The sequence below is a fragment of the Balaenoptera acutorostrata genome, chromosome 19 (genome assembly GCF_949987535.1).
Source record: "Balaenoptera acutorostrata chromosome 19, mBalAcu1.1, whole genome shotgun sequence".
NCBI classification, from domain to species: Eukaryota; Metazoa; Chordata; class Mammalia; order Artiodactyla; family Balaenopteridae; genus Balaenoptera; species Balaenoptera acutorostrata.
In genome coordinates, this window is record NC_080082.1 from 63133765 (window position 1) to 63152869 (window position 19105).

Below are 19105 nucleotides of genomic sequence, written 5' to 3' on the forward strand. Positions count from 1 at the left end.
ATTTTGGATCATCTTTACTGTCATTACTCTGAATTATTTTTCAGGTAGACTGCCTATTTCCTCTTCATTTGTTTGGTCTGGTGGGTTTTTACCTTGCTCTTTCATCTGCTGTGTATTTCCCTGTCTTCTCATTTTGCTTCACTTACTCTGTTTGGGGTCTCCTTTTCGCAGGCTGCAGGTTCATAGTTCCCATTGTTTTTGGTGTCTGCCCCCAGTGGGTAAGGTTGGTAAGTGAGTTGTGTAGGCTTCCTGGTGGAGGGGACTGGTGCCTGTGTTCTGGTGGATGAGGCTGGATCTTGTCTTCCTGGTGGGCAGGACCGTGTCTGGTGGTGTGTTTTGGGGTCTCTGTGATCTTATTATGATTTTAGGCAGCCTCTCTGCTAATGGGTGGGGTTGTGTTCCTGTCTTGCTAGTTGTTTGGCATGGGGTGTCCAGCACTGTAGTTGCTGGTCATTGAGTGGAGCTGTGTCTTAGCGTTGAGACGGAGATCTCTGGGAGAGCTCTCACCGATTGATATTACATGGGGCCAGGAGGTCTCTGGTGGTCTCTGAACTCAGCTCTCCCACCTCAGAGGCTCAGGCCTGACGCCCGGCCAGAGCACCAAGACCCTGTCAGCCACACAGCTGGAGTGCCTTCAGAGTTGGGGAGGCTGGCCTGCAGCGGCTCTCCTTCTGCGCTGCACATGAGAATCACCTGCTTCCTTGTTTTGCCCCAAAGCCAGTGTGCTCCACAGAGAAAAACAGTAGCCTTGAAAATAGTCACAGCTCTGAGATGGCTTTTTTTTTTTCCTTTGTGTTTAGTCTGGTTTCACTTGCTCACAGAGCGCCACGTGCAGAGGCCTCGCACCCGGCTCTTCCAACTGGAGTTCCTAGTGCGGAATGGGTTTTGTCTTTTCTTTTGTTGATATGTTGTATCACACTTGATTGATTTGTGTATGTTGAACCATCCTTGTGACCCTGGCATGAATCCAACTTGATCATGGTGTATGATTCTTTTTATGTGTTGTTGGATTTGGTTTGCTGATATTTTGTTAAGCATTTTTGCATCTATATTCATCAGAAATATTGGTCTGTAATTTTCTTTTTTGGTAGTGTCTGTCTGGTTTTGGGTATCAGGGTGATTGTGGCTTCATACAATGCCTTTGGGACTGTTTCCTCCTCTTCAATCTTTTGGAAGTGTTTGAGAACGATCAGTATAAGATCTTCTTTTTATGTTTGGCAGAATTCTCTCATGAAGTCATCCAGTCCTGGATGTTTGTTTGCAGGGAGGTTTTTGTTTTTTTGACATCTTTATTGGAGTATAATTGCTTTATAATGGTGTGTTAATTTCTGCTTTATAACAAAGTGAATCAGCTATACATATACATATATCCCCATATCTCCTCCCTCTTGCATCTCCCTCCCTCCCTCCCTATCCCACCCCTCTAGGTGGTCACAAAGCACCAAGCTGATCTCGCTGTGCTATGCGGCTGCTTCCCACTAGCTATCTGTTTTACATTTGGTAGTGTATATATGTCAATGCTAAATTCTATTTCAGTCGTAGTGATCAGTCTATTCAAAGTTAACTATCTTCTCAATTCAGTTTTGGTGGGCTGTATGTTCCTGAAACGTGTCCATTTCTTCTAGGTTGTCCAGGTTGTTAGCACAGAATTGTTTATAGTATTCTCTTATGATTTTTTGTATTTCTCTGGTATCAATTGCTATTTTTCCTCTTTAAATTCTTATTCTGTTTAGTTGGGTCCCACATTGTCTGCTTTTGAATTTGATATAATGAAGTACACTCTTATAGTTTTTCTTTACTTATTGACTATCATGCTTGAAAATTGATCTGTATTATTGTAGAGTTTAACTTTGTATATTTTTCTGTCATATAAAATTCGGTTTCATATGTATAACAATCCATTCATTTTTGGTGAGATTTGTTTCTATGATTTCGTCTAATATGAACGACCCCTCTGTCAAAGTTCTCCTGAATGTATTCTCATGGTTATGTACACATGTTCCTCTAGGTTATATAACTGTGGGTCAGAGCTGCGTGTCTCTTCCTTTTAACCGATGATTCTTATTTACTCCCCAAATTGACTGAGGCAATTAGTACACCTACCAATAATGTATTGGGATTTAAAGTGCTCAGTGTTTCTCCCACAGCTGAGATTTCCATTGTTTTCTCTTTTGCCTCTCATGTGGATGGACTAGGAGTTTGGCATCATAATTTCATGGAAACCAGGGCATAAAACTGACGTGGAAATGATCTAATCATGATGCTCTATATAAAGGACTCATCTGTGTGCATTGGGGTCAACATTGAGCTGTGCTCCAGCTGGATCAGACTCAGTTCTCTGGGAAAGAGAATTCTACTCATTACTTCCCCACTCTGCCTTCAGCGCGTTCATACAGGTACCACGAGGTTGGCCATGAAGAGAGTATTTACACTAAAGAAAGAGACAAATGCCACACATCTGGGCTTTTTACAAAATGATAAATTCCTAAGCCTATTTACCAGCACAGCAGCTGGCTGTCACTTCAAATGCCAGGGTGTTCCTTCACACTAATGGTGTTTCTGGAGAAACTATACCAGGTGTCATCTGACGAGGAGAGAAGGGCTTGAGGGGTCCAGAGAGAGTTTTAGGGAAGAGTTTTGGATTTCTCTGTTCGAAACAGGACCCCAAGTTCACCCATTTATTCAGTTACTTTAACGACATTCTGTTTCTGAGTGAAGGGATGGAGGTCGATAGCACACAGCAGCCAATGTGGAAATTAAAAATAAACGAAGTATTACATGAAAGTGGGCCAGAGCAAGAACGTGCGTAAGGTGTGGACGCAGACCTGCCATGTGGGATGCACCTCACGGCACAGGGGTGAGAGGGGACGGGGCAGTCAGCGAGAGTCACCACTGGCGGGGAGGGAAGGCACCACGGTTAACCGAGGCCCAGGCCTCCACAGGGACTCCCAGACCTTCTCCTGCACCCACACCGTGTCTCTCCGTCCCCGGTCAGACAGTTCACACAACACGTGCTGCAGATTCTCTTCCAGAACGTCCTGGGCACATAAGGTCGTGTCCAGTGCTCCACCACTCGGGACGGTGCATGGTTCCCTCTTGTGTTCAGCTCCTGGCTGCATCTTGGGTTCCTCCGTGGCCGTGTGGAGCCTGAAAGAGCAGAATCCCGAGGCCCAGCAGGATCAAGCCAGCCACGCCCATCCGGATGAGATTCTCCACTGTGTAGTCTTCGGGGTGTGAGGCTAGGATTTGTGGACAAAGAGGTCACAGAGGTCAGAGCAGATCAGAATCACCCCAGAATCCAGGGTGTCCACCCAGGGTACCGGTTCCTTTTGTTCTATCCTCAACAGGACAGAAACGCGGAGCCCAGCCCCATAACTGAGGACGTCTTTTACTAATCACTGCTGGCGTCTGACTTGTTTTGTGGTGGGTGGATGGTGTCACCTGCTCATGAGAATCATAAAGTGAGGGTGTGAGTGAGGAGCTGGGGAGACACGAGCCCTTCTCCTGGGTTCTGTGTCCTCCTCTGTGGAGCCCCCTGTGCCCCCTCTTATCTTACTGTCTCAGGCATTCCTGAGGACAGGACCCTGAGCTGACCGAGCTCAGACAGTGCGGAGTGCGGGCCCTTCACCTGAACAGGCGCTTCAGTTGGTAACTGAGGTGTGACCCAGCCCTGCCCCCCAGCCCCAGCACCACGTCCCAAGGACCCTCCCTCACCCCACTGCGGGCCTGACTCCACGGTGGGGAGCTGATCCCCAGAGCCCCCTGGGGGTCAGGACGGGGGCTGAGGGGCGGGGGCTGCTTCTCCCCACGCAGCCCAATGCTCCTGCCCTAAGCTCGCCCCCAGCGTCTCCCTCTTCCCCCCACCCTTCCTCCACCAGCCTCAGAGCCCCTGGGTCCCTGGGGGCCCCCTGCATCTTTGCTGGATTCTAGTCCCTTCGGGAGACAAACCTGTCCCCGCGGAGCTGAGGGGCATTAGATCCTCCGAGAGAGTCTCCAACTGCCCTGGGGTGGCCAGTGCTCCCCCTGAACAGAGAGGCCTCAGGGACTCCCCAGTTGTTGAACTGGGGCCTGCTGGTGGGGGGCTGGGGCCCCCTGCGGGTCCTGGGAATGAGGACAGGAAGGGGGTGGGGCTGACCCTGGAGTCCCCACCTCACTAAACTCTTCCCCTCACCTGCCCTGTGTCCTACCGGAGACCCTCCCGCTGCCCACCTGTCACCTCCAGGATCCCAGGTGAGGGGGTGGGGTGGGAGGGGATGGGAGGGCCTCTGAGGGGCAGATCCCCCTCTGGGTGACCCTCCCTCACAGCCCCCTCACTCACACCCCAGCCCAGGGTGCTCAGGGGACAGAGCCCTGAGCTGAGTCAGAAAGGACAGGGTCAGGGTCCCTCACCTGAGACCACGAGCTCCAGGGGGGCACTGGCCTGTGACAGCAGGTAGGGGTAACTGCTGAGTGAGCTGTAGCACCTGTAGGTCCCATTGTGCGCTGAGGTCACAGGACTCATGGAGAATTCAGCCTGGAAATGCCCATCTCGGTACTTTGATCTAAGACGCAGTGGGGGACGGGCTGACCCCTCCTTGGACAGAAGGAAAGTTTCCTTTGTGCTCCCTGATTGACACAGCAGGGTCACGTTCTCTCCTGAGGCCACCACGGGGCCCGGCTGCACCGAGAGGGAGGGCGTATCAGGGAACCATCCTAGAGAGAGGAAGGGGGGTGAGGGGCTGCCCGCCCCCCTGGTTCTGAACTGCGACTCAGCAGGGCCTCCCTGAGGCCCCTCATCGCTGTCTGTCTGTTTTCTCTGAGTCTCTCCCTCTCCCTGCCCACCCCCGTCTCTCTCTGTCTCTCTCCCTCCCTGGGGACCCCGCACGCCTGGTCCCAGCATCACCACCTGGGGCTCCCCCGGCAGGGCCTGTGCAGAGTCGGGGTCCCTGACCGACCAGCTGGCTCCTCACCTGCCACCAGGACGTCCAGGGGGTCACTGGGGGCCGACCACTCAGAGGAGAGGTTGTGCCCACCGTAGCATCTGTACCGGCCCCCGTGGGTGCTGGTCACCGGGCCCAGGGGGAAGTCGGCCTGCGAGAGCCCAGCCTGGGGCTGCCGGCCAGGGCGCTGGGGGAGGGCCTGTCCCCCCTCCTGGGTCAGAGCGAATCTGTCGTAGCCGACGTCAGAGTGACCCTGGAGGGTCAGGCTCTGTCCAGAGGCCACGACAGGGCCCTGCGGGGTCAGGAGGGAGGGCTTCCCAGACACACCTGGGGGAAGACCAGCCCTGGGCTGTAGGGGCTGGTTCCTCCCATGAAGCCCCTTCTCCCGTCCTGGTCCCCAGGCCTCACTGTCGCTCACACTCTGTGTCTCTGTCCTGTGCGCCCCACTCCCCCCTCACCCACCCTCTCATCTGGGACAATCCTGGGAGAAAAGCATCTAATAATCTGTCTCGTGCCTCAAAAGTGCGTGAGGCCAGGGTGGGACTTCCTCACCTCGAACCAGGAGCTCCAGGGGGTCACTGGGGGCCGACCACACGTGGGGGGTGTCCCTGTTAAAGCCGTGACATCTGAACGTCCACCTATGACTGGGGGTCATGGGACCCACGGGGTGCAGGGCCTGGGTCTGCCCATAGGGGCGTCGCTGTGCATCCAGGGTGCAGGAGGACTTGGGTTCTCTTTCCTTAGTCAGAATGAACTTGTCCAATCCCTGCCGTGAGCCACAGTGGAGGGTCACGTTCCCTCCCGAGGTCACCACAGGGCTCGGCAGGGCTGAGAGGGTGGGTTTGCTGTGGACCCCTAGGAGAGAAGGAAGGAGCTTGTGAAATGGGGCTCACACCCCCCTCCCCTCCCCCAGGGCTGGGCTGTGAGAGGGACACACCCCTGAGAGCAGACCCCCTTCCTGAGGGCAGAGCCTGAGGCCGGGACCCCCGAGTGTCCTCTCACCTGTCACCACCAGCGCCAGGGGGTCACTGCGCTCTGACCAGCCAGTGGGGCTGAGATAGTAACAGTGGTATCTCCCTGCGTCGGGCGGTGTCATGTGTGGGATGGAGAACTTGCCCTTGTCCCTGGGCTCCAGTGGGGGCTGTCTGTCCCGGGGAGCTGAGCTTCCCTCTTTATCCAAACGGAACTCCCGGGCCCCCAGGGTCCCCTGACAGCAGATGGTCATGGAGCTCCCCCAGGGGATCACAGAGCCTGGCTCAGCCCAGATGGTGGGTTTGGGGAGGGTCCCTGGAAGGACGTCAGAGGCTGGGTCACAAGGCATCCTCACCCCCAGGTCCCCAGCTCTCAGCCCCAAACCTCCCAGACTTCCCTTCCTTCAGCCCAGAACCGCTGTTCCCCATCCCCATTGCCTGGGGGTGGCCCCTTGTCCCCCTGAGCAGGAGGGAGCTGGGACACCTGGGGACAGACTCACCTGCCTGCACGTGGGTCCTCAGGCCCACACGCAGCCCTGGAAGAGAGACCCCTGTGAGAGATTTGCCCTGAGTCCTGAGCAGCGCCTCTCCTCCCCATGAGCCTCCTGAGTCCTGGGGTCTCCTGACAGAGCAGCCTGGCTGTGGGGGGGGGTCCCTCCGTGCCTAGGGCTTCCCCTCCCCCTCCTCCATCTCACCGAGGCAGAGCAGGGCCGTGAGGCTGGGGGTCATGGCGTCTCGTCCCTGTGGTCCAGGCGGTGCAGATGGAGGAGACCACAGTGCCCTCAGGACGGAGACCCGAGGGTGTGTCCACTGGGAGTCTGGTCCTCCCCGTCACGGGGCTGTCACGTCAGCAGCCCCACAGGAAGGGGAACTGCCCCTGCTTGACAGCCTGGCTCTCATTCCCATGACAGACCCGGTGTCTTCCTGGGACGCCCCTTCCAGGTGAGGGTGACCCGGGCGCGTCCTTCCCTCTCAGAGCCTCGCCGTGGGGTCTCCTTCATCCTCAGCCCGTCCATCAGCACGTCCCTGTGGGGGCCTCACCATGGACAGGGGTCACCCAGGCCCTGGAGATGCTTCAGGGAGGATGCAGGTTCCTGCTGCCCCGCAGAGCTCAGATCAGCAGAGACGCACGTTTAACATCTACCTACAGCTCTGTGGAGGTCAACGTGGCAATGAGCACAGAGGAGAAGTTCAGGGAAATAAGGAAGGAAACATGCCTGCTCCCCTGGCCCCGCGGTGTGGGTTTGCTTTCTATCTCAGCCCCCTTCAGGGACTTCTCCCTTTTTCTTGAAACAGCGTCCGCCCCACCTTCCTGGGAACAAGCCCCTGAGTCGTTCCTGCCTGCTTGGTGGCCCTTGATCCTTGGACAGGGCTCTCCTCCCCGTCCTGTCATCCTGCCTGGAAGCTTGGGGGACGTTGAGTTGAGTTAGAGGTCTCACTTTGAAGGAAGACATCTCTATTTCAGTCTGTCCCCACTGCTCTTGTAACCTTGAGGGCAGTGCCCTTTCTGAGCCTGAGTTTCCTCCTCTGCATGTTGTCACGAGCCCCACTCCTCGGAGTGGCTGTGAGCTCAGTGGTGTCAGGGTCATTGCAGGATCATCATTGTTAATTTCCAGAGCAGGTGACAACAGGAGTGGGTGGGACAGGAAAGGACCCTGGGCTCAGACTCCACAGCAAAGTGGGTGATTGTGGTGCCCACCCAAGAGCCCTCCTTGCTCCTAACACTGAGAAATGCTGTTTTGAATATTTCTGAAACACGTACCTACAGACACATGCAGAAAAAGAGAAAGAAAGTTCCCCAAATGGAGAGGGAACCAGAGCAAAGAAGAGGGAACTAGGCTGAGTGGCCCCCGCTGGCCGGGATCATCAGGGGGTCATAGGGAGGAGGTTCCCACCTGTGTGGACAGAGAGAGGGACCCAGGGCCTCACAGGCGGGGAGGGGTCAGGGCTCCAGGTGAAGGCTGAAGCTGCGGCCCCCCTTCCCCGCGTTTCTGGACGGGCACTGGGTTGGCTCTGCTCACTGCCCCAGGCCCGTGGTCAGCATTGAGCCACCTCCCCTGTGTGGCATGAAACAGACTCAGTCCATGATTGTCAGCCATGGGCGTCCCCTCGTGGGAGTGTGAGGGTCCCATTGGACCATCCCCGAGGGCACGGCCGTGAGCAGGTGCTAAGTCTGAGACGGTGGAGAGCCCAGGGCAGGAGCGGCTGCAGCGGTCTCCCCTGGTCGCTTGACGCCCAGCACAGCCCTGGGAGAAGCCTTCTAGGAAAGATCGGGGGTGTGAGGGGAGCGCCTTTAACAGGAATGGACATCACAGTGACCCAGTAATTATGACAGTGCTACGACAGCCGTCTGCTGACGCATGGGGGTGTCCTAGGCCAGGAAGTAGAATCAGTAGGAAACCAATAAAGAGGTGAAAAAAAGTATAGAACATACTTGATGTGAATATCTCAATTGTATAACAACACAATGAGTGACTTTGCTGAAATAAAAATATGAAAAAAAAGAATCAGTAGGAAAATACGACAGTCGATTTAAATTAAGCGTGTTTACATATCTGAAAAAGAAAGGGAGGCAGCCATATGGATTATTTTATAGAAGAACTGGCAGTTATTGAAAAGAGTTAGAAAAGGTAGAGATGAAAAATCCAGTAGAATCAACACATTAAAAAATGTCATCCCATCAAGGACAAGACAGCTGAGGGACCCATTATGAAACTGAATACAGTATTGAGGAAATGTTCCAGAATGAAGGTTAGAGAGACCAGAAATGGAAATTCAAGATACTTGGGGAATAGAATGAGGAGGGCCAACGTCATATCTGTTGTGTCAGAAGGAAAGGTCATGACATACAACAACAGCCAAAGAAATAAAGAATTGAACATTTTTCAGAGATGAGGACAGGCCAGCTAAGTGCTAGGACACATGTATTTAAAGTGACATCTGTATCTTGACCCTTCCTGGTCAATTAAGAAAATGAAGGTTAAATTAAAAAAAAAAGTATCTCAGACTGAATTGTACACTTCGAAATGGTTAATTCTATTTTGTGTAAATTTCAACTGAAAAAAAACAAGGACCTGGGGCCCTACAAATGTCCTGAAACTACTTCCTGTAGAAAATGAAAATTACCATTAAGAGAATGACAAGCTCATTGGGACCAGACTACCCCCTACCAAAAGACGATGCCAGAAGATATTGGAGAAATACCTTCAGGGAATTCACTGGGAAGAATTTTACAGTGAGCCAAATTATTTTTAAGGGACAAAAGTGAAAGGCTCATCAGAGGGTAAATCCCTAAATGCGAGGAGATTCCAGGCACTACGTCTGACCTGTGGGAGCTGCGTCCATTCCGCTAAGCCCACCACGTCAGGCTGCGTCTTCCTGAGAGATAAGGAGGGTTCTGCGGGGATGGATCCCTTACCCATCACACGTATGTTCCTCTCCTCGTAGCTGAATCACACACTTAGTTTGAAATAAGAAATGTTTTCAAGTAACTTGATAAAGAGAGAATGAGAGTGAAAGAAGGCATTTCCAGAGACGCAAGTTCTTAGATATTTTACTATTTTCGCACTCAGTGAAAGGAATACTAAGAGATGTAATGGAGAAAGTGAGATGTAACATGAGAAAAAAAGCACCGAAAAATTAACAAACACAACTTGTACACACACCCACAGATGCACCCACACGTGTGCACACAGACACACAGATGTGCACACGCACATACACACATATAGAGCACCCATATTTCAGGTAAAGCATAATGAGAACATTGTCTTCTCTAATGGAGGAGGAGAATGCATAGTTGTTTAGAAATAAAAATGTAAATACATATGTTAACATGGAGTAACTGCCTAAAATTAGAAATGGAATAACTACCAATGTGCTTGGTGTAATTAAATGAAAGAAAAAATTTTTGGCTTTATTGAGATATAAGTAACAAAAATTGTATATATTTAAGATGTACAACTTAATGTTTTTATTTTTTAAAAAAACATTTATTTATTTATTTATTTATTTATTTATTTGGCTGTGTTGGGTCCTAGCTGTGGCATGCAGGATCTTCGCTGTGGCAGGCGGGACCTTTCGTTGCGTGCGCGGGCTCCAGAGTGCACGGGCTCAGTAGTTGCAGCTCGTGGGCTTAGTTGCCCCGTGGCACGTGGGATCTTAGTTCCCTGACCAGGGATGCAACCTGCGTCCCAAGCATTGGAAGGTGGATTCTTAACCACCGGACCACCAGGGAAGTCCCACTTGATGTTTTTATATACACTTACCTTGTGAAATAATCACCACAATTAAGCTAATTAACATATCCATGACCTCACATACTGAACATTTGTGTGTGAGTGTGTGTGTGGTGAGAACACTTAAGGTCTATCCTGTAAGCAAATTTCAAGTCTACAATGGAATACTGTGAACTCTAGTCACATCACTGTACATCACATCTCCAGAAGTTACTCAACTGCGTAACTGAAATGTTGTTCCCCGTGACCAGCATCTCCCCATTGACCCCTTTCCCAGCCTCTGGCAACTACCATTCTCCTGTGTTTCTATGAGTCTGACTATTTTAGATCCCCCAGGGAAGTGAGCTCGGGCTGTATTTGTCTTTCTGTGTCTGGCTTATTTTACTTCACATAATGTCCTCCAGCTTCATCCACGTTTCCCAAACGGAAGGATTCCCTTCTTTTTAAAGGCTGAATAACATTCCAGTGTGTGTGTGCGCGCGTGCGCGTATCTCACATTTTCTTTATCTCTTCATCTTTCGACAGGCATTGAGGTTGTATCCATATCCTGGCTAACGTGAATAATGCTGCAGTGAACATAGGAGTGCAGATATCTCTCTGAGGTCCTGGTTTCATCTGCTTTGGATATATACCCGGAAGTGGAATTGCTGGATGTTATGGTAGGTAGTTCTATTTTTAATTTTTTGAGGAAACTGCATACTGTTTTCCACAGTGGCTGCACCGATTTGCGTTCCCACCAACAATGCATAGGGTTCTCTTTTCTCCACAGTTTTGCCAACACCTGTTATCATTTTTAAAATTAACTTATTTAATTTATTTATTTTTGGCTATGCTGGGTCTTCATTGCTGTGTGCGGGCTTTCTCTAGTTGCGGCGAGCAGGGGCTACTCTTCGTTGCGGTGCACGGGCTTCTCATTGCAGTGGCTTCTCTTGTTGTGGAGCACAGCCTCTAGGCGCGTGGGCTTCAGTAGTTGTGGCACACGGGCTCAGTAGTTGTGGCTCGCGGGCTCTAGAGCGCAGGCTCAGTAGTTGTGACACACAGGCTTACTTGCTCTGTGGCATGTGGGATCTTCGCGGACCAGGGCTCGAACCCGTGTCCCCTGCGTTGGCAGGCAGATTCTTAACCACTGCACCACCAGGGAAGTCCTATAGTGTCATGTCTTACATTTAGGTCTTTAAACCATTTTGAGTCTTTTTTGTATATGGTGTGAGGGAGTGTTCTAATTTGATGACTTACATGTAGCTGTCCAGTGAATCCCACCACCTCCTTGACGTGAAAATGAGAGGCCACCTTCACTCTGCCCTTCATATCGTGGGGCTGATTCCATAGGTGCCGTGACGACTCTAAGGGCTCCTAGAAATCAGCACCCAGACAGAGGCGAGGAGGGCACCTGCTCTTTCCCCCTCTCTCAGCTGGGCATCTTCCCTTCATGCATTTCTCCTCACTATGACCACCCAGTAGGCACCAGTGACCTCAGTTATACCTGAGACATGAAGCCCCCTTCCTTCATCTCCACTGCCACCCCCAGGTCCGGTGGGAAGCGACCCTTCTGTAAAGGTTTAGTGGGGAAGGGCTAACAGAAGCTCAGCCCAGGACTGGGGAGACGGTGTCTCCTCTAGGCTAAGAGGACGCTGTTACCCAGCAGACACGGCGCTCGTGCCTGTGGGTGAGAGTCTGCAGCCCCAGTGCTGCCTGGAACAAGGACAGAGGGAGGGTGTGGCGTGTCTGCATCTTCATGTTGTTCTCAGCTCCGTGTCTTCCCTCAAAGTTCCCAGCTTCCGCCCTCCCGCCTCCCTTGTGCACACACCTAGCACGGCCTGGACCCTGTGGTGGGGTGAGTGGCGTAGAGGGACAGGGGCTCCCCCTGTACTGTCCGTCCCTCCGTGGGGTGGGGCCACCTGTGGCTGGCGTCCCTGTGTCTCTCTTCTCCTCCTTCAGCTCAGAGCCCTCCTGGGACGGGGCTGTGAGCCGAGGGTCTGGCTCCTCAATGGATGTGGGGAGGGGGCTCCTCACCTGAGAGCAGGGTCTCCAGGAGTCGCTGGGCTGTGACATCAGGGAGGGGGAGGTGCTGAGTGAGCTGTAGCATGTGTAGTCCCACTGTGGGCTGAGGTCACAGCACTCAAGGTGAAGCTGGCCTGAAAGGGTGGAGCCGTGTCCTGCAGACGAAGGTTCTGGGGAGGAGTGAGTGACCCCTCCTTGGACAGATGGAGGGGATCGGACCAGATCTCAGAGCCACGCTGCAGGGCCGTGTTCTCTCCCCAGGGCACTGACGGTCTTGGCTGGGCTCAGAGGGAGGGTTTCCTGTACATTCCTGGGGGCGAGGAAGGTCATGATGTGTAGAGAGCCACCCCCAAGACACCCTTGACCCTGAGCTGAGGGACCACCATCCTCTCTCCAGGGACCCTGTCTGTGACCCCCTCTCAGCTGCTCTCAGCCCCCCTGTGTGGGTCTCTCTCATCTCCCGGCACCCGCTCCATTTTTCTCACTCACTCTCCCTGGACCACTGCCCATCTCAGTGTCTGCTCTAGGACCCCCTCCCAGGACCCCATCCCCACCAGGGGTGACTCTGGGCCCAGCACGCTGAGCACACAGTCAGGACGTGGGGCAGGACAGGGGCCCCCACCAGCACCAGGCTGTCTCCACGGAGCACGAGCGAGCCCGGCTGGGCTCAGAGGGAGGCCTCCCTGTACGCGCCTGCAGAGAGGGGCAGTGGCACCGAGGGGGACGCTCACCCCACACTGCTCACTGGGGCTGCAGTGAGAGCTCTCCCGGGTCCTGCCAAGCCTCTCGCTAGTGGTTCTGCCCCAGGAGGGCAGTATCACTGACCCCCATCACCCCAGGGCTCACTGGGCACAAGGCTCAGGTCAGGGGTCCAGGAAACGATGGGGCTGGGGGCCCTCACCTGTGACCTGGCGATGCAGAGGGTCACTGGGGTGTGACCACACATGCGGAGGGAGCTGGGAGAATCATAGCATCCGCAGGTCCCCCCACAGGAGGAGTTCACGGGCCCCACAGGGCACACGGCCTGTCCCCTCCCATGGGTCCTCGATGTCCTGTGTCGGGCGGGTCAGCACCTCCCTCCTTCAGCAGGTGCAAAGTGCCTGCTGCAGACTGTGAGCTGCGTGCCAGGGACACGCTCCCTCCTGAGGCCACCACAGGGCGTGGCTGGGCTGAGGGGGGGGCTCTGTGCACCCCTGAGGGAGGGGGAGGGGCTGGGTTAAAGGGGGAGCGTCACCCCGCTCACCGCAGGTGTGGGCTGCGAGGGGAGACGTCTGTCCCCCTGCGCCCACACTCTGCTCCCTCTGCCTGTGAGGACGCCGCCGCAGTGGGAGGGGACCCGGGTCCTCCCTCCCGCCTGTCTCCACCAGGGGCAGGGGGTCACTCCACTCTACCTGTCTTTCCTGCTGCGAGAGACACACTGATACCGCCCTGCAGGGCTTGAGATCGAGGATTCAAAGGGGAAACTGGCCTTGTTACTGGAGTCCCGTGGGGCCTCAGCCTCCCAGAGTCCAGAGGGCCTCTCTCTATACAGGCGGTAGACATCTGCCCTCAGAGACCCCGGACACCACATGGTCACAGGGCTTCCCTTGGTGACCATGGGGCCTAGGTCAGCCCAGATGGAGGGTGTCAGGTGGATTCCTGGAAAGGAATCAGACCCGAAGTGTCAAGGGTGCCTTTCTCCCCTCAGTTTCCCCAGCTGTCACCCCCAGACCCCTTCCAGACTGGTCACCATCATCCCAGACCTGCTGTGCTCCCCCCAGATGACCAGGGGCTTATGGGATTGCAGCAGGTCTTGGGGAGGCTCACCTGCCTGGACCTGGTCCCATGGGTCCGGGCACAGCCCTGGGAGAGAGTTCCCTGTGAGCGCCCATCCCCCAGCACACACAGATGCTCCAGGCCTGGTCTGGGCCCTGAGCGCTGGGGTCAGATCTGGGGCTGAGCACATCCTTCCTCCCCCACCAAGTTCTGCCCCCGCTGAGCCTTCTTAGACCTGGGGTCTCTCAGTTTCAGACCTGGGAGGAGAGGGGCCCCTTCCCCCCTCCCTTCCCGAAAGCCCGCCGAGGCAGAGAAGGGCAGTGAGGGTCGGGGTCGTGGCTGTGCCTCCCATGGTCCCCAGCCGTGCTGGTGTCTTACAGAGTCCACAGAGGCAGCAGGACAGACAGATGCACGCGGGGTGACAAGGTGCGGGCTCTGTGTTGCACGTTACCGGTCCCTTCCTAGCAGCCGCTCAGAAAGAGGAACAGCCCCCCAGGGCCTCATGCTGCTCTCCCTGCAGGATGGGGCCCAGGAGACAGCAGGCTCTGGGACCTTCCAGACCACATCTGGGTCTCAGCAGACCCCACGCACTCTGCCTCGCCTCGGGCCAAACCCAAAGACAGAGAGTGACACTCGTGCCAGGACAGAAAGTTGAGGTCGCAGGGCGGGGCCTAGGAACAGCCCAGTTTGGGCTCCGATTCTTTTTTTTTTTTTTTCGCTGCAGAGATCTTTCCTGTTTCCCTTTGGCCCAAGGCTTGGAGAGGGCTCCAGGGTGGTTAACAAGCTGCCCAGCGGCTGCAGAGAGAGGCTTCAGGGAGGAGCCCTGACCCCAGAGGGGCTCCTCACAGCCCGCTGGGCTCCGGGGGCTCCTAGTGGTGCTTGAGGCGGAGCCTTTGGGAGAGACGCTCGCCCAGCGCAGCCTGGGGGCCGGGCAGCCTGCGGAGGTTGGGCAGGTGGTCGCCCGTCTCCTGGATGAGTCTCACCTGCTCATCCAGGAAGTCCAGAGGTGGGGTCTGCGCGGGGAGAAGCCCGGGCCTGCGGAGCCGCAGGGCCTGGTGCGGGTTCTTCTCCGTCCGCCGGGCGGCTTCCGTGGCGTCCTGGGCTTCACCCACGGCTGCTGGGACGGCTTCGGCACGTCCTGGAGGCGGGCGCGGCCACCGCGCTGCTTCTGCCTTTCCCGGTGAGCTCGGGCCCTCCGGCTTCTCCTCGGCCAGTTCGCGGAACGCTGTCTCACGCCCTCGCGAGCCGCTGCGTCGGGTGGAAAGAGAAGCGCGGAGACGGGTAGGTGTGGGAGAGCGGCAGATGCGCGTTACCAGGCGGGTGACGGCGGCCTCCACCCGGCGGAGTAATGGTGACGAATGTGGGAGCTCATGCTTGGTCGGCAGTACGGAGCTAAGCTCAGAAAATGGTGTGGGCTGGTCCCGGAGGCCGAGGAGAGCTGGGTGGGTGATTCCAAGGTTGTGACTGGAGAGGAGCTTGGAGGGCGGTCAGAGTCTGGAGGAAGGGGCGCCCCTGGGTCTGTTCCGTCCAAGCGCCGTGGAAGCGAGAGACACATGCGTGGCAGCGCCCAGCGCACTGCTTGGTTCCAGTTCTCATTCTGCTTTTCATAGAACCTGTGTGACTTTGGAGAAGCCCGTTCCCTTTCCCGAGACGCTGAAAATGCAAAATGTGTTCCTTCCTTCCAATGTTTATTGAGCAGTTACTATATCCAGACATGAGATTCATTGGTGAAGGTGACCGATTCTTGCCCTGGACTCATGGAGCTCTGATGATGACAGTAGACGATACACATATTTAGACAATAAATAATTTGGGTCTAGTTTCGTTCAGTTGTACAGAAGGAGAAAAACAGTGAGGCACAGTGACAGGTGGAAGCCCAGCAGCCTTGTGATGGGAGCGTGGGGACCTTCTGGCGAAGGAGAGACCCGGGCTGACAGAGGTTAGCGCAGGAGTGGTGAGGGACCGGCACCCTGGGCCGGGAAGAGGGGGAGCTATTCCGAGCCCTGGAGTTCAGGGGGTGCTGGGCCCTGTTCACACAGCGTCTAGTGCACCCTGCAAGCGTGCCTGGGTTTTATCCTTAAGACAAGAGGGTAACTTTCAGGAAAGGAAGGTATGAACACACAGCCGTGCTGAGATGGTCGCCACTCCGCAGGGACTGGACTGTAGCAGGGCTGTGACGGTGATAAACGGTGTTGCAGCTCCCGCACCAGTGTGACCACTAGGTGAGGAGTGGATCAGCACCTCCGTGGTTTATGAGGTTTCCTCATGTAACCCTTCCACAACTCCTACAACAGAATACCTTCGCAGTTGAGTGGGATGAATCAGGAAGACTTCTAGGTGGTTTGGAAAGGGGTCTCTGGTTTTCATAATCGGCTCAAAGATGACCCCTTGAGGAGACACAAGTGTGGTGATAACGCAGGTGTGTGTGTCTGGGGAGGGGCGGTGGTTAAGTGGGCTGAGCTTGCTTTGAGGTAGGAGTTAGCTTTGCTGGTCCTGAGAGGTCAACTCCTTCTGCATCAGCCTCAGGGAGTGTCAGCTGGAGATGCTTGGAATTTACTTGAAGGCAGGTGGAGGCCCCTGAAGAATTATTTTCAGGGGAGGGTCCTGCAGTAGATCAGGTTGGGGCCATGAGAATCGAATTCCTCAGCTGGGAGTGAGGCCCTGGGGTGGAAGAGCCGGGAAGGAGGTGCTGGGTTGCACTAGCCAGTCCTCCTGAGTCTGCCGCCGAGCTTGACGGTGGTGCTGGACCGGGGTCCTGGATTCGCGGAGCTCGGGGCCAGGGCTGTGGGATAGGTTCATTGTACGTGAGGTGGAAGCGGGTGAAGCACTGAGGGCTCCTCCACCGTCTGCCTTGCTTGTCTACTGGAGCTGGTGGGGCTGTCACAGAATGGATGACGCCAGGGGAGAAGGAGGCTCGGGGAGATGCTTCTAATCCAGTCCACTGACACACAGAGGAACCACCACCTCCCCCCTGCACTGGGAACGCGGTTTTGTTTCTCCCAAACTCTTCCTCTCTCTGACTTCCTTGTTTCTATCCACAGCAGCACCTCTGGCCATGCCTCTGCATCCAGACCTCTGAGTCATTTCCGCTCCTCCCCACCTCTTGTCCCCCAGACAGTAACTCTTTTTTTTTTTTTTTTTAAGTACATTTATTTATTTATTTATGGCTGCGTTGGGTCTTTGTTGCTCCCTGCGGACTTTCTCTAGTTGTGGCGAGCGGGGCTACTCTTCATTGCGGTGGCTTCTCTTGTCGCGGAGCTCGGGCTCTAGGCGTGCAGGCTTCAGTAGTTGTGGCACATAGGCTCAGTAGTTGTGGCTCGCGGGCTCTAGAGTGCAGGCTCAGTAGTTGTGGCACACGGGCTTTGTTGCTTCGCGGCCTGTGGGATCTTCCTGGACCAGGGCTCAAACCCGTGTCCCCTGCATTGGCAGGCAGATTCTTATCCACTGTGCCACCAGGGAAGCCCTATTTTTAGTTTTTAAAAGAACCTCCATACTGTTCTCCATAGTGGCTGCACCAATTTATATTCCCACCAACAGTGTCGGAGGGTTCCCTTTTCGCCACACATTCTCCAGCATTTATTATTTGTAGGCTTTTTGATGACGGCCATTCTGACCGGTAGAGGTGATACCTCACTGTGGTTTTGGTTTGCATTTCTCTAATAATTAGTGATGTAGACCGTCTTTTCATGTGCCTGTGGCCATCTGTATGTCTTCTTGGAGAAATGTCTATTTAGGTCTTCTGTCCATTTTTGACTTGGTAGTTTGTTTTTTTGATATTCCGCTCCATGAGCTGTTTGTATATTTTGGAAATTAATCCCTTGTTGGTCCCATCGTTTGCAGATACTTCTCTCAGTGAGTAGGCTGTCTCTTCATTTTGTTTACAGTCTCCTTTGCTGGGCAAAAGCTTTTAAGTTTAATTAGGCCCCATTTGTTTATATATATTTTTTATTTCCATTACTCTAAAGAGACGATCCCAAAAAAATATTGCTGTGATTTATGTCAAAGAGTATTCTGCCTATGTTTTTCCCTAGGAGTTTTATAGTATCTGGTCTTACATTTAGGTCCTTAATTGATTTTGAATTTATTTTTGTATATGGTGTTAGAGAATGTTCTAATTTCATTCTTTTACATGCAGCTGTCAGGTTTGCCTAGCACCACTTATTGAAGAGACTGTCTTTTCTCCATTGTATATTCTTGCCTCCTTTGTCAAATACTAAAATTGACCATAGGTGTGTGAGTTTATTTCTGGGCTCTCACATCTGTTCCATTGATCCTTGGGTCTGTTTTTGTGCCAGTATCATTCTCTTTTGATTACTGTAGCTTTGTAGTATTGTCTAAAGTCTGGGGGGGTTATGCCCCCAGCTTTGCTCTTTTTCCTCAGGATTGTTTTTGCAATTCTGGGTCTTTGTGGTTCCATGTAAATTTTAGGATTATTTGTTCTAGTTTCTGTGAAAAATGTCACGGGTAGTTTGATAGGGATTGTGTTAAATCTGTAGATTGCTTTGGGTAGTATGGCCATTTTACCTATATCAATTCTTGCAGTATAAGAGCATGGAATATCTTTCCATTTCTTTGAATTATCTTCAGTTTCCTTTATCAGTGTTTTATAGTTCTCAAAGTATATGTCTTTCACCTCCTTCATCAGGTTTACTCCTAGGTATTTTATTTTTGATGCAATTTTAAGAGATTGATTTTTTACTTTTTTCCTGATATTTCACTGTTAGTGTAATGAAAAACAACAGATTTCTCTGTGTAATCTTGTATCCTGCTACCTTGCTGAATTCACTTATCAGTTCTAATAGTTGTTGTGTGGAGTCTTTAGGGTTTTCTATATGGAGTATCATGTTATCTGCACGCAATGACAATTTTACCTCTTTCCTTCCAATTTGAATACCTTTTTTTTTTTCTTGTCTGATTGCTGTGGCTAGGACTTCCAATACTATGTCGAACAGAAGTGGTGAGGGTGGGCATCCTTGTCTCGTTCCACAATTCAGCTGGAGGGCTTTCAGCTTTTCACCATTGAGTATTATGTTGGCTGTGGGTTTATCATAAATAGCTTTTATTATGTTGAGATATGTTCCCTTTGTACTCACTTTGGTGAGTGTTTATCATGAATGGGTGTTGAATTTTATCAAATGCTTTTTCTACATCTATTGAGATGATCCTGTGGTTTTGTGGTTTTTTTTTAAAACATCTTTACTGGAGTAGAATTACTTTACAT

The 19105-nt window shown here is 53.2% G+C and overlaps 2 protein-coding genes across 7 annotated transcripts in view; one reads left to right on the plus strand and one right to left on the minus strand.

Annotated features, from left to right (window-relative positions):
- Positions 1 to 3072: 3072 nt before the first annotated feature.
- LOC130705662 (leukocyte immunoglobulin-like receptor subfamily A member 6) lies at positions 3073 to 6656 on the minus strand. Of its 6 annotated transcripts, none has more exons than XM_057533575.1 (8): positions 6586 to 6656; positions 6391 to 6426; positions 5922 to 6206; positions 5472 to 5774; positions 4950 to 5246; positions 4390 to 4692; positions 3400 to 3441; positions 3073 to 3239 (listed from the first exon to the last, which is right to left on the minus strand). In XM_057533575.1, exons 1-8 carry the CDS (start codon positions 6617 to 6619, stop codon positions 3103 to 3105), a joined length of 1437 nt encoding a protein of 478 aa, XP_057389558.1. In that variant the 5' UTR covers positions 6620 to 6656; the 3' UTR covers positions 3073 to 3102. The 6 variants fall into 6 exon arrangements, with proteins under 6 accessions (XP_057389558.1, XP_057389556.1, XP_057389557.1 ...); XM_057533573.1 differs by having other exon boundaries at positions 3073 to 3248; positions 3397 to 3444; XM_057533574.1 differs by lacking the exon at positions 3400 to 3441 and adding an exon at positions 4053 to 4101 and having other exon boundaries at positions 3073 to 3241.
- A 4022-nt stretch (positions 6657 to 10678) lies between these two features.
- CDC42EP5 (CDC42 effector protein 5) overlaps positions 10679 to 19105 on the plus strand; it is a 73897-nt gene continuing 65470 nt past the window's right edge. The window contains exon 1 of the mRNA XM_057533660.1: positions 10679 to 10787. The gene's annotated coding sequence lies outside the window, so the exon portion shown is untranslated. The remainder of the gene's footprint in view (positions 10788 to 19105) is intronic.

Coding starts and splice junctions, on each gene's coding strand:
- LOC130705662 (XM_057533573.1), bottom strand. CDS start 6,619: ATGACCCCCAGCCTCACGGCCCTGCTCTGCCTCG. Junction 5,247..5,471: donor CCTGGAGCTCCTGGTTCGAG/GTGAGGAAGTCC, acceptor GTCTTCCCCCAG/GTGTGTCTGGGAAGCCCTCC. Junction 3,249..3,396: donor CAAGTCAGACGCCAGCAGTG/ATTAGTAAAAGA, acceptor CTCTTTGTCCAC/AAATCCTAGCCTCACACCCC.